Genomic DNA, 17550 nt, shown 5'->3' on the forward strand with positions numbered 1-17550 from the left:
GATACAAGAGTCTCTGCTGCAGAACAACCAGTCAACAGAAATGCTTATGTGAGATTTGCTAATCCATCTACATCATTTCTGTTTCTGTCAGCAGCGTATACCGACTCCAAACATCATCAGTACATCATACAATGTTTAAACATTTCTTACGACGTGATGAGGAAATCTTTTTTGGTGAATGTTTCTACAAAGGCACAAAATGTCCTCTGAACTCTGGAAACTGCAGCGATTAAATTTTCCTCCAAAACACATTAGACATAAAACATTCAGTCGTACAAAAGGAAACAGGTTGCACATCAAGTCTGTTGGCAACAATCTGCACAATAACATAATATTTTGGCAGGAACTGAGATATAAAAAGAGCTTCTTTTTTTTTCATCAAATATAAAACCATAATTACTGATGTGTTGCTCATCCTGAATGCTATCACCTCCGTCCACTGGACAATCAACGTTCAGGTACGTAACACAATATCTCATCAGCTCTATAATTATCACCCGGAGGGTCTCACACAATAGTTATTATTATAGCGGACGTTTAACTGCTCTCATGGATGCAGAGGCCATGTTCGATCCTGGAGAACATTTAGATGCAGCAGTTGTGTTAAAAAGCCCCCAGTCATCGGACATTAACGCTCACAGTCAGACAGATAATGCATCGTGCACTTACGCTCTTCGATATCAACACCGCAGTTACAACCGAGCCTGAAACATTCCCAGCATTTCGGTGTCCGTCCGCCATCGGGGGGTCCAATCACGGAATCAATGGCCCAAATGGGCTGAAATGAAAATCATTTACCAACATTGTTTCAATATTTATTGACACGAAGCCCCGAGGCAGAGAAGTGCACTATCTGCTGCACGGCTTCACATCAAAATGTCAACAAAGCATCGACGGGGTCACGCAGAGGTTTTATTCCAAAGAGCGGTTTGGTTTGTTTTTTGAGAGGCAACGATAATCTGCACAGGTGGATTACAAGACGGCTTTCAGGTGTGTGAGGTCAGCATGAGACAAATCAAACTGTGTAATCACTCAAATCTGTCAAAGCAACCTGATTTAATAAATTACTACTTGCGTCAGAGACTGAAACTCGATTTAAATCAAATGAGAAAGAAATCAAGTGAGAAAACTCGGGCTGCCTCAGCTCTGAGGTCCCCAGACTTGAAGGCTCCAGTGCACCGTGACAGTAATTAACTTCATCTTAATTAAGGATTATTAATTAACGTCATAAATATATATAGCATAAGAGATAATTAAACATAGGAGGAGGGTTAATGGTGTAACTCAAACTATGGCTGGATTTTGGAAAGACATCTAAAGTTCACAGCTCACTTGTGTGCCACATGATCACGTCTAACCGTGATGTTTTTATAATTAAGGCGGCGCGTTATGAGATAAGTTATTAGCGGGATGGGGTGCACCCACACTAATTACAGCAGAGCGCAACCTGCAGAGATGAAACGGGAGCTCTGGAGGACCATCTGCTGAGCGCTTTAGACTCGGCCCTCGCAGCCGTGTACTGGTTTGTACCTGCTGTCTCTGTTTTTATCAGTTTGTGCCAAAGCAAAAAAAAAAAAAGAAGGATTAAAACCCCAGAAATTACAAGCCATGATGCCAACATCCCTGCGGAATTAAAATGAGGATTTGAATAAATATATTAGTATTTTAGAGTTACCTCAAACAGAGATATGTGATATTTGTAGTCTGGCTGTTGCATTATGGGTATTACAGCTAAAACTACTTTTAATCTGCTCACAGCTACAGTATAGAGCGATAAAAAGACTCTTGCTACATAAAAATGTCAAAGTAAAGAGTTAATTGTAAACTGCAAAGCTTGGAAAGCAGCATAATGGATGACATGATTAGTGGCGACACACCTTTAATGTACTGCAGCCATTAATCGTGCCGTTAATCACAGCTGTGCAGCTCAGTGAGTTCCTTCTTTATTCAGGAGAGTCGTCCTTAATGTTATCAGTTACACCCGTGTTCCTCCTCCTATGACACTTGGATTTAATAAACAGGGCTTCAAGTTTCAAATCAATATATTTCTTTGTTTTAGTCTAAGAAATAAACAGTTTCTTGGAGCTGCTGATACATTTTGAGCTAGTTAGTTAGCCATGTTGATCTGGTCAAACCACCGACACACAGTCGTGAGATAAAAGCTGTCGAACTGTTTGTGGCACTTTTTTATCTTCCCTGAAATGCTTATTTACTGCGCAAACCTTCTCCTGACATTTCACTGCTATTTAAATGTCATGGTTTCACTTATAACCTGTTTAATTCTGAAGTTCTCTCCTCGTGTGTTTTTCCTGCTTTTCATGTCCTGCCTTGTTTCCTGCTCATCTGTCTCTCGTGTGTTAATTAGTCCTCAGTGTTTTTCTCGTTTTCAGTTCATCTGTTTTTGTCATGTTTGTCCTGAATTCCTGTTCTGTTTCCTCACATCAGCCCTGTGCGTATCATCTACCTGCCTGTTTTCCTGCTGCATTTTTGTATTTTTGTTGTTCTTGTGTTTTCTGTCTGCTGTCTTCCGTCTCCTGCAATTTGACCTTTGATTTTGGATCGTCTTTATATTAATAAAACCCGCATTTGTTCAATTACCTGCCTGTCTGTGTGTCTTACATCTGGGTCCCTATTTTGTCTAAAATACAACATCAAATGATGAAGAGAATTCACCTCTGAGAATGAATTTACTCCAGAGAGGAGGTGAGATTTCTCCACCATGTCCCCGTAAACAAATTATTAGAATTCCACTCACTTGATTTTGAAGCTTGGGGGTTCACATTTCTCCCAGCTGGTTCATTAGGAGCCGCCTTGTGGTCTTTTGCAGATCAGTGATGCAGTCAGATCCTGCCAGCATCATCCAGCAGATGGAGTCCTTCAACTGAAGCAGCAGCTTATGAATCCAAATAACCTGCTGCCCACTCTGTCCTGTCCTCCTGGAGCGCACCTGCAGCAACCAAGTCTGAAATTAGTCATTTGTACATAATAATAATAAAAAAAAAAAAATGTTGATGACAGTTTTATGGAGATAAGTCATTTCATATATACTTGTAACATGTGTAAATAAATTGCAAGTTTTTGTTAATTTATTTTAGTTTTACATATTTTAAGTGAAATTCGTGGGAGTAAAAATCAACCTTAAATAATCAATATTAATGAAGAGGCAATACATAATTTTACAAACAAAAAGCATGGGAGAAAGAAATAGTATAATCTCACTAATCGTTTTGTAATGTGACTATAAGATAAAAGATATGAATTAATTAATCATGCTTCGAGTTTGTAAAGACTTCTCACCACCAAACACTAAGCCACAACAACGCAATTTAACATTTTCTTTCATTTTATGTACAACGGCAAGCACGAAGGACAAATGAGCAAGAACGCCCAACCGCCGCCTCGCTCCCAGAGATAGTAAAACTACAAGATGGGTCACTGCCGGGAAAGCGAAGCGACGGAGATCATCATGGCGCCATTAGCTTAGCAAAGATGGCGCCGGGGCCGTTTTCGTAGACGTTAGCTGCCGGTTAGCAGCCGTTTCTTTGTATTACGACGACGTAGAAGATGTACTTTTGTAAAATAACATTTAAGGTGACACACTTATATATACAACGCTCTGCTTTTTCACTCAAACAGTGTTACGACCTAGAAAGAGCTGTTGTGTCCGTGATGCTAACGGAGCTATTTTTCTCCACAGGGTCTCTGATCTGAGAGAACACGCACATACATTCATTCAGTATTCTCCTACAGTCAATTCACCCTTCTTGTATTATTCCTCTATTTAAAAGGGACTGTGTGTGTGTGTGTGTGTGTGTGTGTGTGTGTGTGCGTGTGTGTGTGTGTGTGTGTGTGCTATGGATGAAATGACTGCCTGATTTACATACAAGCCCTCATGTAACAGTTTGAACTATGATGTAAACCACTACACTTAGACTGCAGCAGTCCCCATAGCAACAGAGGAGAGGGTGGGCATCATCACAAAAGGCAGACACACGTAACGACCCAGGCCTCTTGAGTTCACATGACAAGCTGTATACCATCTTGTAGCACTACAAAAACAAAACAACAAAAAAATAACACACACACACCACATAGCCAACATCCTGCTCCATGTCACAGGTTTGAAACCAGAGAGATTCCAGTTGGCCCCAATTTCCCAGGAGCAGACATGGTACGATCCACCCTCATCTGAAGACCATCACACATACCTCCCCCCCTCCCTCCGTCTGGCAGGTACCACTCACCACCGAGGGGGGTGTGTGTGATCCTAACCATCCACCACAAACCTAGTGCTCATTGTGGCAGAATTGCAGTGCACTGGACTGTACAGAGCAGGGTACCATCCAGGCTGTTGTCTGTGAGGGGTGGGGTCCAGCTTACACTGACACCACCAAACACAAGCCGACAGAGGGACACCAGAGAGAGGCAGAAAAAAAAAATTGTGGAAAAGAGAGAGCGAAGAGAGAGGGGGGAAGATTGCACCTGAAGAGGAATATTATACGGGTAAGGAGAAAAAAGGAGGCTGATGGAGGGAGAGAAGGGAGAAGACAATGGGGAAAGGTCCAGAATGGTTCAAGTAGATTCGCTCCTTTGCTTTTTTATTTATTTATTTTTTTTATCATCCTTCCTGTTGACAATCCATCCTTTTACACATTTATTCTCAGTAGTCATTATTTCAGCAGTGTGTGTGTGTGTGTGTGTGTGTGGCTGCAGTGCTTATTTCATTCTACATTTGATATGTCTCTGGTTGTTTGTGCTCGTGGTGGGAGAATCTGTGGGCCACGGTGGGCAAATCTGACCATTTGGCCCAGTTTACATGTCTCTCATTTTTTGTTTTTTAAAAATTTGCATTTGATGAAGTATGAACGCTTTTGTTGCCATGTAAGATGACATAATACAGCAGCTGTGCTCGGTCTAATGACACAATATTGACAGATATTTATACTACATAGCTGGAGACTGGCTGGTTCCATGCTTGCTTTCTTTTGCAGCCAAAATATATAAATAAGCAATAAAATACTACGTTTTTTCAGCACAGGTATTATCATATATCACATTATAGAGCTATGTGATGTCACACACGTAGTTAATTTGAACAACCACGTAGGATGGTGTATTAAAAGGCTAATTTTGCTACCAAGAAGCCATGCTGTGATTTCTGCATTTTTAAAAAAAAAAACAAAATGCAGACATTTTACAGGACGCACATTTTGTTTTGCTTTCTAAAATCCACCCGTGAAGCTTTAAATGCTGCTCTGCTTGTGGCCAGGATGAAAGGAGACACCCCAGTGAACAGCACCATGAGCGTCGGCCAAGCCAGGAAGCTGGTGGAACAACTGAAGATAGAGGCTAGTTTCTGCAGGATAAAGGTAAGACAATCTGAACACCTCCGAGTCCGATAGTGTGGCGATAAGCTACAACACAAGGGAAGCAAAGGTGGGGAATGGACGCTGAAATTGTGCTGTATGTTATGCTCCTGTCATAATGTTGAAACCACACGAGCTTCAAATGATAAATACACAAACTAAACCTGCCCTCAGATTAAAAGAGACAGATCTGACTTGTATTTGTAAAGCCTCACATCGCAGGTATAAAAGGAGCGTTTCTGACAAACTCTCATTAAAAGACAAATCGCTGTGAAGAGGAACAAAAGCAACCGGTGACCTTCTCAGATGCACTTCAAGTCAGTGCTGCTCCTTGGAGAGTTTCCAAATGGTGACTTTCATGTTTACGGCATCAAAAACAACCTTTGAGAGGCACCAAGAACAATCTGTCAGCGTAAAAATTAAGTAAGGGGACAAACATTTATATGCTAATAATCATGTTTTAGATAGAAACCCACACCACAACATTCAGAGGCATCCTGGGACTAAATTAGGAATTTAACCCACCATTGAACTTGTCAATAAAAAACATACAAACTGTAGTAAATCCCAGTATTCATATACATTACACTCTTTTTTTTCAGCTGTTATTGATTCTGTATTATTTCATTTTCTATTTTTGTGCTCGCTGATGTATCCTGATGCTTTGGTCACTGCATTCTTCAGGTGAATCAATACATTTCAACCCGCTCACCTTGCTGGTGTTGTACTTATTCACATTTTCTATGTCCAGACACATTCAACACTCAATTTTTTCCACATTTCGTAGAGAAATATTTGAAACGTTCAGTTTTAGTGTTTGAGTGATATTGCTAAGTCTTCATTTGCTAAATTTGAGCTTAAGTCAGTGACATGTCTGGACTGAACACATTCGTTTGAGCCTTTTGGAGCCAAAAATGGAAAATAACTCATCACAACCAGAGATCGCACAGACATAATGAATCTGTATGACTGAATATACACTGTTAGTGTTTGTACTTGTGAAGCCACATATGGGGGCTACATACTGTCTTAACTTTAAATGACAAGGCTGCTACTAACAACAATATTGATTAACAGATGAATCATTTGGTCCATAAAATATCATAAATTGTGAAAAATGCTCCTCACCAGTTTCCCAGACCTCAAAGTGACGTCTTCAGTTTGCTTCTTTTGTCAAACTAACAGTTCAAAACCCAAAGATTCATCACTGACTGTCATAAAATAGCAAAGAAAAGCAGCGAATCCTCCCATTTAAAGTGTAACTCCTCGAATTTTACACATTAAAGTGTGTTTACAAACCTTGAGATGTGTAAAGAAGGTAGTATAAAGTATTTTGTGGCTCCAGAGGATGCTACATGTAATCACACATTGCATTATGGGTAATGTAGTTGCTAGGTTTTTAACTCATTATAGACAGTTTAAAAACAAATAATCAAAATCAATGCAGCACAACCAGACATCAACTTCTTTTTTTTTCCAGGCCTGGTGCCTACATTACCCACAATGCAACCGAGCTCCTGAGTGACATCACTGGAGGCGCTCAGTCTGATCAGCAGCTTCCTCTGATGGCTCAAGACTTTAAACTACTGTTTTAACTTATGCAGACGCACTCACCAAGATATCTGAACATTTTCCAACTTGTAAGAATTGTCCGGCTGCTCAAAACAAACGGGGGGCAGCACAACATCAGGGTAACAGCTAACTGCTGCTAACTGTAGCCACCATTAGCTAGTTAGCCGTGCATGTAGTGATTCCTGAGTGGGAGTGTTGGTGTTTTTATAGCATAAGCACAGGAGCTTTGGACTGGGAGGGGCCACAGCTAGCTGGCTAGCATGCTAACTTCAGGAACTGTCTCTGCAGTACAAGACACACAAAGTAAACAACTGTTATTTCTTCACATCCTGTTGATAAATTTAATTTTCTGGAACTAGAATTCAACTAACAGTCTTACATATGGCCCCTTTCATGTGTAAAATTGGTGGCGTTAACCTTTAAGACCCTTTGCATGAAACTGACGATTGATCGATAACACAAGTTGGCATTTAATTATTTAACTGACGAAGCGGCTCGACATTAAACTACAAACACAAGTTAGATGAGGGTTTTTCTAATATGTCAAAATATGTAAGATTATCCAGACTGAGCCACTCTTGAGGCCTCTAAATGCACCACAACCTCTGACCAGAGATCAAAGTACGAGGCATTATTTTCACTGTTATTCCTGTTATTGTTTGTTGAAATGTGTCCCGATCCACCTGGACTCTGACCACCACCCTCCTCTCCAGGTATCAAAGGCAGCAGCCGACCTGATGGCGTACTGCGACGCACACTCCTGCGACGACCCCCTGATCACCCCCGTGCCCACCTCAGAGAACCCCTTCAGGGAGAAGAAATTCTTCTGCGCTCTGCTTTGAGACCAATCAGGGATTGTTGTGATTCAAAAAGTACAACTGTACAGTATGTACATGTATGTACAGTGTGTACATGTACGGTACTTCCAATCTAAATAAGACATCAATGTACTATAGTAACCTTGCATAAAAGCTGCCGATGTACAGTACATGAAATCAAGTACAACACTAAATTCTTTAACTGCTAACGTCTGTCTCGGTGTTGGAGGGGAAGAGCAAAAACAAGAATTTGGAACAAAACCTACACAGTCAATCAATAAAGAGTTATTGAAATGATAAGACATTTAGAAAAAAAAATAGCTATCATCGGGTGGAAAACACAGACATTTCATGCTCATATATATATTTACAGGTAACTGCCGAAAAAGGAAACAGTCGGAGCAGTGAGCGTCTTAAACAGACCCAGGAACAGATTCTAACAGTGTTTGTTAACTTTGAACTAATCCCCACACGAGGTCTTTAGATCCTGGTGGTGCTGCAGGTCGAACATGAGGCTCCGATCAGGTCAGTTCTCGTAAATATTGACCAGACATTTTAAATCTGAAGAAAAAGTCAAGCCTATGTTAGGTCATATCTGAGTCAGAGCGGCGTGTATCCGGAGGTGATAACACTCTCCTACAGATTAATGCTCATGTTTCCTGTTTTGGCAGTTACTTGCATCTAAGGACAACAGCTGTTTGAGTGGATTATTATCATATTTTTATTTTTTAATTTGAAGGTTTTATGAAGATTTTAGCATTTCTTGCTCATTTCTATACTTGTTGCTGTAGTGTGGATGTGGACGTGTGTGTGTTTGCATAGGTGCTACTGTGAAACTTAAGCAACAATTCTGAGCATTTGATCACCGTCAGATCCAGATTTTATAATTCAATATAGCACACAGATCCCAAAAACAAAAAAAAAACAAAAAAAAAGAAAAGAAACATTCCAGGGGTTATGGACATTCAGTATATGATGTAAGCCATTAAAGCAAAATCAGCTAATCAGTTACTATGAGTCTGTTACGTGAACAATTTTCTATTTCTTTAAAAAGGCAAAAAAAATAAATACAGCAGTTATAATGTACTTTTAAAAAGACAGGTGTGCATCGTCATTTTAACCAATCAGGTCTGAGAGGTTCTCCAGAGCAGAGGGGTCCAGAAAATGTAGAGGAAGCGCCTGATGTTTCTACTTATTCATGTGACGTGAGGACAGATCGCGACGGACTTTAAGATTTCACTTTCTTCGTGGTTATTTCAACACTGACAGTACAGACGGTGGTTTACTTCTGTTAAATCATATCCTCACACACACACACAAAAGAAAACTGATCATCATTTTGGAAGTTCCTTCAGACATGATCACCGTGGCAACTTTGCAAATCAACTTTTTGGGACACCCCCCCTGCTCTGGATCATTTACAAAATTAACACATGTATTTTCAATATCTTGCAAATGTCGAATTTGGAGCATTGGCAAGAGAGTAACCATGGAATATCAGGCATTGAAATAAAGTCTCCTGTTATCAAATGGTTTCTGTTGCTGTGATTTTATTCATCAACGCATAAAAACAAAAATACAAAAAACCACCCTCATGTCCAAATCTGACACATTGCCCTTTTATTTTATGGTTTTGATAATAACAGCAATATAAAAACTGAAGCAATATTTCACAGTCAAATGCAAAACACACGAGACAGTTTAAAAAACAAAAAACAAAATAAAAGCTGCTAGATAACGATTTCCTCTTCAAAAAGCCGGTGATGTGTCAAAGAACACAAGCGTGGACGTGCACTACTGCAGATTATAGATTCATCTAACATGGATTAAGGCATCTCATGTTTAGAAAGACAGTCAAACACAACAGAACATTATTAAAATCCAAGCTTAAGAGTTAACATTTTTTGAATCGTTGGGTCTTGAATCTGGACGATATATTGATATTATCCCATTGCTGTGATGTCTTTTTCCTTTAAGTGATGTTGTGTTTTGTATCTTATCAGCCTGTTCTACTTCTTGGTCATAACTATAGGTTTGATTTATCGCCCAGTCCGAACATTTATTAAATGCTTTTGAGATATTTAGCATGTATACAGTTCCATCCCTTCATTTTTGAGATTTTGTGCAGAATAAGAAACAAGATTCTGTTGAAGCTTAAAATACAAACAATCATACGAGTTCAGCAGGTCAACTACCTTTAGCCTCTTTACTGTTAATGAGCAAACAAACAGGGTGCTGACTGATTTACTCTGATTAAAGGACAATGGCATATCTGTTATCAAATGGTTCCTGTTTCAATCAATTCTGATTTCAGTATCATCTGGCTTGTAAAATAGCTTCTTTAAATGTAAAGCCTGCAGCTCACTCATCAGCAATAGACGGACACGATTTCTGACAGCGTTCGGGTTTGTTGCATGGGCATCTTTATTTATATACAGTACATCATCTCCATCTTTAGGTTCCATCAAGGTTTCAGCAGACCAGATGTTGTCATCTGGCCGCGCTGCTTCAACATGTTCCAGATCACAAGTTAAACGCTTTCGTAATAAAAACACATCGACCGCCAAGACCGTCACGTCACCGCCGGTCTGAGGTTTAGCTTTTGTAAAATCATATCCTCTGCAAGACACTTCAGACAATCCACCTCTGCGAGAAGTAATTTAAACATCGTTTGTGGACAGAACATGATACTTAGCTGTGATATGATGTGAGAGTTTAAAAAAAAAAAAAACACATCTTACATCAACTTTCCAATGGGTTCAAAAAAAACAGCAAAATGGGGCAAAAGGCCTAAGAAGGTGAGTACAAATATGAATATGGGCTGTACTGCTAAGTCATCACGCTAGATAGAAAGAAATGCATGCCAAACTGAAATCCAAATGTTGCTGAAAGTTTAAACGCAGAACAAACGAGCCATGTGTAGCTTAGCAAGATAAAATCTTCCTCCATGACCAACAACAGATGAGCCATACATTTAAAATTCAACATGCAGCATTCCGATCATCTTGGGTAAACATTAGTACTAACTTAAGCAGCTCTTTTCCCAAAACTGGAAACTAACATTCAGTCTTTTCACAGCAGACATGTTGACTTGTCAAACACAGATGTATTCATGTTAATAAAGGCTGATACATTTGGATGTTACCATTGTGGCTCAGTGATGAGACTTACTGGTAAACTCTAGAGGAAAGACGCCATTAATCTTCTTGGAAACACTTGTGATTTTACTGCTGTGACAAGTCAAAATGCTTGCTGACAATTCACAGACGAACAGATCCGTCACATCTGTAATTATCCATCCAAACTACCATTTTAATGGCAATATAAAGAATGACAAGTAGTTCTAGTTTAACAGTCTCCAACTGTCTCTAAGGCCATGAGATGGGCGTGTCCGAGTCCCATTAAGGGGTCGAGGGGGTTCAGAAATACACTTACAGCTTTAAGTATAATTTAAAAACAAGCTGACGTCAATAAAACTCAGTGTCTACAGTGTCAGTTCACATATATGGTGTAGCTGAATTGAATCAATATGAGTGAAGAGGTAATGTACAGTTTGGACTTCAGACGTAGAAAACAGTGGCGATTGCTTTATAGGAAGGCGTCACACCATTCTTTAAGACAGCCGTAGCAGTCACCTTGTTGCTTTGAATTCGCCTGGCAAGTGTCCTTCAGCCAGTCCCGGAAAAGCTCTTCGTCTTTCTTTAGAACCAGGAACTGCCCGAGGACGACGTACGCCTGTGGAGGGAGAGATGAACACACAACAGAAAGTCAACGGGCCTGTTGTCAAATAGCAAATGTTTCATTTAATTGCCAATGTTTGTTTTACCCATTCATCTATCTTACATGCTACACAGTACAATGGCACAAAGCCTAGTTTCAGTCCCATTTGTCTTGTTAAGGCTCCTGCATTATAATGTCAATACAAACTCAACACTGCCAGTATCAAATTAAACCTCTCCATTGTTTCAGCAGTCAGACGGACATCATTTGAGTAACCTGTCAATCGGGTCACGCTTCATTTTAATCACCAGACGGCAAGCATAACAATAACCTGGTTATTTTCATTACCATTATGTTAAGGTGAGTTGAAAATCTATGTACTCAAGGCCACATTAACAGCTGCTTTTCTACAATGCTTTTCTGCTGCGTAAGTGTTGTACTGATTTAAAGACACTGATTCAATTCCCGTGATAATACCACCACAGCAGCAAAGATAAGCACTTTCTATAGACAGAGCATTCTACATGTTCGTCGATTCTTCCCAAATGTGTTTATACTAGATTAAAAAGTTTAAAGAATCCATTCAAATCACCTTGTCAAAACCTTTCTCCTCCAGTCTTCCGCCAAGGGTCCCTCCAATGCCAGCCAGAGCCGTCACGGGCTTCTCACCCATCGGCTCGGCCACGAAATCTTTATGTTTTTGGGATGTTGACGACATGGCTGCTACGTAGGCACTCACAGATCACCAGCTGCGAAACTGTAACACAGAGAAAGCAATGGACATTAAAACAAAACAAACTGAAATTCATGCAACAGGGCAAATGACACAATCAATTTAAACTTTCCCAATCACATTTTCGCAGGAGAAAAAAAAACGTCTGACTCTCTTTCAGTTGAGTGTTTTCATCCACATTTCCCTGTAAGCAGTCATTTGGGAACTTAACATGCATGAAAATGAAACTGAATTACCTCTAAAAATAGAGGACAAAAGAGGTTAGGATTACTGCCAATAAGTCTCCTGGATTTGAATTAATTTGTTAGTATGTAAACGAGACACGCCCGAGCTTCGCTTTGCATGAATGAAAGTCTTCGTGAGTTCAACCTCACGTTGAGTTTCGTTTCAAACCCAGTATGCAAATAACTAACAATGAAAGCCATAATAAGACGGGCAGTAATAACACTGCCTTGTTATTCTACTGTACAGAGTAGGCCTGTGAATATTCCAGATTTAAACTCCAAATATTAAAGTTATGGTCTGTTTGCTGGAATCAATCAAGTTGTTGTAAACGTGTGAAGATAACAGACATATCATGAGTAAAGTTAGCCAACTCTGCGACAATAGCGTGTTTTTAATGGTATCAAAGTTCCCTCGACAGAGATCCTGATGACTGAAAACGCGTTTACACTGGTGAAACTATCGCTGCCTGCTCTTATCCAGCATCTAAACACCTTCACATCGAAACTACTAGCAATAATTTCCGACATTAAATTGCGCGCGCAATGCATCCTAGCGCTACTAGCTTTAGCACAGCAAGCTAACGCTAACTAGCTTTCTACTGTGTAACCGTTAGTTTCCCTTCTAATCGCCACTGCTCGTAAACACTGCTGTGTGTGTGTGCTTTTTTTAAAATATGACATGGTCCTGAAATAATCCTCCACGTAGCGCAGTCGACTGAGTTAGCTCCGTGAAGCTACAGCGAAACATTAGCTAGTAGCTTTGAATTCAGGCGCGTCAACATTAACGCTCACACGGCGCGTCGCTAATAACTCTTAGCAGCTTCTCACCGCGTCGTGCTACTTTTCTGCCTGTGACATATTTTAGCTGCTGACCTCCACAAGATAATTTTAATGTGCCTGAGTATTAACATACCTTTTATTTGTGTGAATAAGCCGTGTATCACCGTAGTTCGCTCAACAGTCGTGCACTTTCTGTTTCTGTCCAGGCACCGGCACCCACAATGCAATGCGCTGGTCTCTTGCGTCATTACGTCACGGAGTTCAGTAGAGGTGAATTCGGCCCTGATGATTGGCTCACAGGATAAACAGGCTTGCAGGCTTTGCAACAACACAATCAGTGCTGTTAGCCAAGTATGTGTACACATACAAGGAACATTAATGCGGGTTTAAGTTGCTCTTAGTATTACAAACAGTTCAAAGAACAATTGCCATGAAGATAGACAGACATACAACTCTGAACAAGGACACCCGAGCTGAACAAATATAGGCAAAATAAACATTTAACTGTAATAATGTATGTACAAGTTGTTACAATAATGCAAGGGTGCAAAGTGCAAAGGGTGCACAGGCACCGGCAGCAATTCATGGTTTCCTCTGATAATCCAAGAAGCACTGATCCCGTTTTATGTCATGAATTTGTTTCTTGCAATACAAGCGACTAATAAATAAGTTGCGTTGAGTCATCTAAAAAGAACTAAGGATTAATATATACAGGAGTTACCCAACACATAGGAACAGCTCCCAACTCATGTATACGTATTAAACCCTTATTTAAAAAATGCTCAGATTGCAAATATAGTCTTCTGTCTTACATATTTATATCCTATTCATCACATTCTGATAATGGGCATTTTATCCTAATGTATTGTTCACCACAGCTCTTATATGGGATATTTTATTCTCTCACACACACACACACAATGAGCAATACGGGAATTGGTGATTATTGCTTTCAGGGTGAACTTTATTTACTCACATGTAACAGTATACAGAGGATGGTGTGTGTTGATCTGGAGTGCCATTTATGTCAAAGTTGTGCGCATTAATTACCTTCCAGCTCTGTATTTGCATCCGTCTTTGGGTAAAGGATGAAGCACTTGTAATGGGTTGGGATAGGGCTTTGTTAGTGCAACAGTTACAGGAACTCAGGGTTCACAGTTTTTACTAAGCTCTAAATAACTCTACAGGTCAGACAGAATACTGGAGGCCAGGCTGCAGGTCAGCCCAGTGCCGTCAGGCTCCACATTGATCTTCTTCACGACTCCATCCTCCACCAACATCGAATATCTGAAACACAAGTGCTCTGTTATGAACACTGAATATAAAAATAGGATCCAGACACTGACTACAATGCTACTACTGTAAAAAAAAAAAAAAAAATGAATGGCGATGTCTTCAGCATGAAAAGAGTCCAGTGGCAGAGGTTGAATAACTCCTAAATGCTTAAATCAGTCTGTGTGCCACTTAAATAAATGGTGATAAAAATAATATCAAGCACTATTATAGTGAGTAGGAGGTGATTTCCAACACAGTGATGAGTTTAAACTGGCTTTAAATGATAATAAAAAGATCAATAAACAAATGTATCTGTGAATCTGTGAATTGGGGGAGGCTGAAAAAGGCTCAACAATCAATCATTACCTCTTGGATCGCTTGTTCCCAAGAACCTGCACAATCTGATCATTGTCAAGCAACAGGTCAACTGCCTGAGAGGTGGAAAAAGAAAGAGACAGATGAGTGAACATAGTAACATTAGATGTAACTTAAAATATCCCAGACATTTAGTTTTACCTTAGTAAAAGCTCCAGTGGGATCAGCCAGCATCCGAACCTGCAGGAGAAAGTAGAGGGTCAACTTTTATCAATATCAGAAATATTATAGACCATTTCATGTCTCTTTTTAGTACACTGCTGTATCATCAACCTCTTTATTCTTAAACAAGGCCACTCAGAAACCATAAGGAATCTGACACCCTAAACTGACTTGCTTGTTGTCACAAAAACCAAAAGCTTGAATGCAGTAAGAATGCCTCTCTTGTGCAAACAGGCCAGTGCACTAAAATTATGTCTACGTATCAACTACGCAGTCCATACCTTGCCATCTGTTCCATGCTCTTTTCCCCAGGCAGCCATGACAAACGCATCATTGACAGAAATGCAAGCGACCTCCTCTATTCCTTTACTCTTCAACTCGCCGGCCTGCTCCACAAAACCTGGGAGGTGAGTCTGAAAGTAACCAGAGAATCACAATGTCAGCTGATGCAAAGAAGAAGATTGTGTGCAAACTGCAAAAAAAAAAAGTAATGACATCGTGGACTCTACCTTGGAACAACCAGGGGTAAATGCACCAGGTACAGCAAAGAGGACCCCCTTCTTCCCCTTGAAGAGCTGATCCATAGCCACCTTATTTCCTGGCTCCCCCTCCTGCACCTCCACTGCAGGGAGTTGCTCACCAACCTGGCGGGGGATTGCGAAGACAGTGAACAAGAGAGTAGACCACCATTATCAAATTTACCATACAATCTGTTGATTCATTATGTCAAGAAAGTGTCGACAAACACTCACAGCATACAAAACACTACACAGACCATTTTATTTTTGTATCTGCGTTGTCGCTTTAAAGCTGAAGCTTCTTGCAGAAAGCAGACTGATGTGCTCGGTTGTTTTTATTTTTGTGTACAGACAAACATCTGCGACAAGAAAGTTCAACTAAGCACTAATCATTTCCACATCCACTCAACCTAATCGCCAGGAGGATTATCTGAATAAACCAGTCTGTAATTAACCCTCTCAGGAGAGTACAGCCTGGTGCCTCAGTGGGAGATGCAGAGCAGATAATTGAGATGTGAATTGTTTCAGGCGCGCAGTTCAGCCTGCGGCCACCGGGGGGCGACAAAAAAAACCCACCATTATCACATGCTGGACACTCGTTAAAATGGCCGAATGCCTAAAATTAAGTCTGACATTGACGGACTATTAACTGACATACGTTTAAAACCACACACATGGTGTGAACTGACGAGGATAAAATATACAACACACATGAAAATAAGCGTGAACGCTGACAGATGTGTGCAGTGGCAGCTGGGTGACACACTTTTAACCATAGCTGCAAGTTAACCCCGAGTTACACGTCACTATTTTAAATATATGCACTGACGCTATTTAAAAACGTCTCAACGCCTGTTTATTCTGAACTACAAAAAGTTTTTCCAATACGATATATTTCGAGGTGACTGTGTGGCTAAATATAAAGAAATTATGTAAATAATTAGATAACAGGGCGCTGATCGAGTCAGACGACATGGAGCTTCTTGTATTGACACTTTGCATATGATGATGCGTTCAAATCAACTCCAGATCTTCCCGAACAAAACCACCTCAGTCGTCCCAGGTAACGGCTGTCATGGCGACGGTTTAAAGAGGGACAGCTAGCACGGTGAGCTACACAGACAGATCGATGCTTCGGGTGTAGCAACTTTAGCTGTTTATATGTAAAATAGTACAAGTACATACATCCTAACGTCTTTGGCACGAGCTATGTTAGCACACACGGCTAACGTGAAGCTACACCTGTGCGAGCCTCACCTGTATCGGCATCCTGGCGATGGGAGAAGTGTGGATCAGCCGGACGCGCTGGACGACGCGGGTGTTCCTGATGAGGGAGCCTGTAATGGACAGCAGCATCGTGGCTCGCTATTTAACTAGCTAGCCGGCTAGCTAGCTGCCGTGTTCAGTTATATGTCACAGTAATGTCAGCTCTGGGAGGATATGGTGTCCTGCGTCCCGACTCTCAAAACACGCCTCGACCTGCGTCTTACTGTAACTCTACCTGTCCTGTCACTGCCTGCCTGAGGTTTGGCTGCCGGGACTCACTCACTTAACCCGAGCTACCAGATTTGGGGCCTGCTGCTAAATCTTTATAAACTGCGCCATCTGCTAGCAAGAAGCCCACATGTCTAAAGTGGTGTTCATCAACTTGAGCTACAACGTTGTTTTTACCTTTACTGATTTATTTGAACGCAGCAGATGGAAAACTGACTTTGCAAATCTTCTATATTAACTGTCTATCAATACTTATGTTAAATATTAAAGGTGCAGTATGTAGATTTGGTAAAGACATTTAAATCACAAGAGGAAACCCCCCTGTTTTAATGCCTTAACAAACGACATATAAACAAACTAACCTTTGTTTACATGTGGCGGACCCTGCCACCTTTCTGGCTATACAAACAGTCTTCTGAATGTGTGCTTCAACTCAAAGCAGTGTTAAAGGTGCGTTATTCAGTTGTTTTTTTTTATGCCTTTTATGTTATAAACAAACAGACCATAATCATT

At 40.5% G+C, this 17550-nt stretch overlaps 3 protein-coding genes across 3 annotated transcripts; 1 reads left to right on the forward strand and 2 right to left on the reverse strand.

Moving 5' to 3' along the window:
- The first annotated feature begins 4323 nt into the window (after positions 1 to 4323).
- gng3 (guanine nucleotide binding protein (G protein), gamma 3) lies at positions 4324 to 10487 on the forward strand. Its single transcript, XM_037120069.1, has 3 exons — positions 4324 to 4503; positions 5270 to 5369; positions 7652 to 10487. Exons 2-3 carry the CDS (start codon positions 5271 to 5273, stop codon positions 7778 to 7780), a joined length of 228 nt encoding a protein of 75 aa, XP_036975964.1. The 5' UTR covers positions 4324 to 4503; position 5270; the 3' UTR covers positions 7781 to 10487.
- banf1 (BAF nuclear assembly factor 1) lies at positions 10157 to 13505 on the reverse strand. Its single transcript, XM_037120068.1, has 3 exons — positions 13347 to 13505; positions 12069 to 12233; positions 10157 to 11491 (listed from the first exon to the last, which is right to left on the reverse strand). Exons 2-3 carry the CDS (start codon positions 12192 to 12194, stop codon positions 11345 to 11347), a joined length of 273 nt encoding a protein of 90 aa, XP_036975963.1. The 5' UTR covers positions 12195 to 12233; positions 13347 to 13505; the 3' UTR covers positions 10157 to 11344.
- Positions 13506 to 14149: 644 nt separating this feature from the next.
- Positions 14150 to 17374, reverse strand: prdx5 (peroxiredoxin 5). The gene is made up of 6 exons (XM_037120067.1): positions 16801 to 17374; positions 15535 to 15669; positions 15307 to 15438; positions 15005 to 15043; positions 14855 to 14919; positions 14150 to 14500 (listed from the first exon to the last, which is right to left on the reverse strand). Exons 1-6 carry the CDS (start codon positions 16897 to 16899, stop codon positions 14395 to 14397), a joined length of 576 nt encoding a protein of 191 aa, XP_036975962.1. The 5' UTR covers positions 16900 to 17374; the 3' UTR covers positions 14150 to 14394.
- Between the last annotated feature and the right edge of the window lie 176 nt (positions 17375 to 17550).

This window comes from Acanthopagrus latus, chromosome 13 (assembly GCF_904848185.1).
Source record: "Acanthopagrus latus isolate v.2019 chromosome 13, fAcaLat1.1, whole genome shotgun sequence".
Taxonomy (NCBI): Eukaryota; Metazoa; Chordata; class Actinopteri; order Spariformes; family Sparidae; genus Acanthopagrus; species Acanthopagrus latus.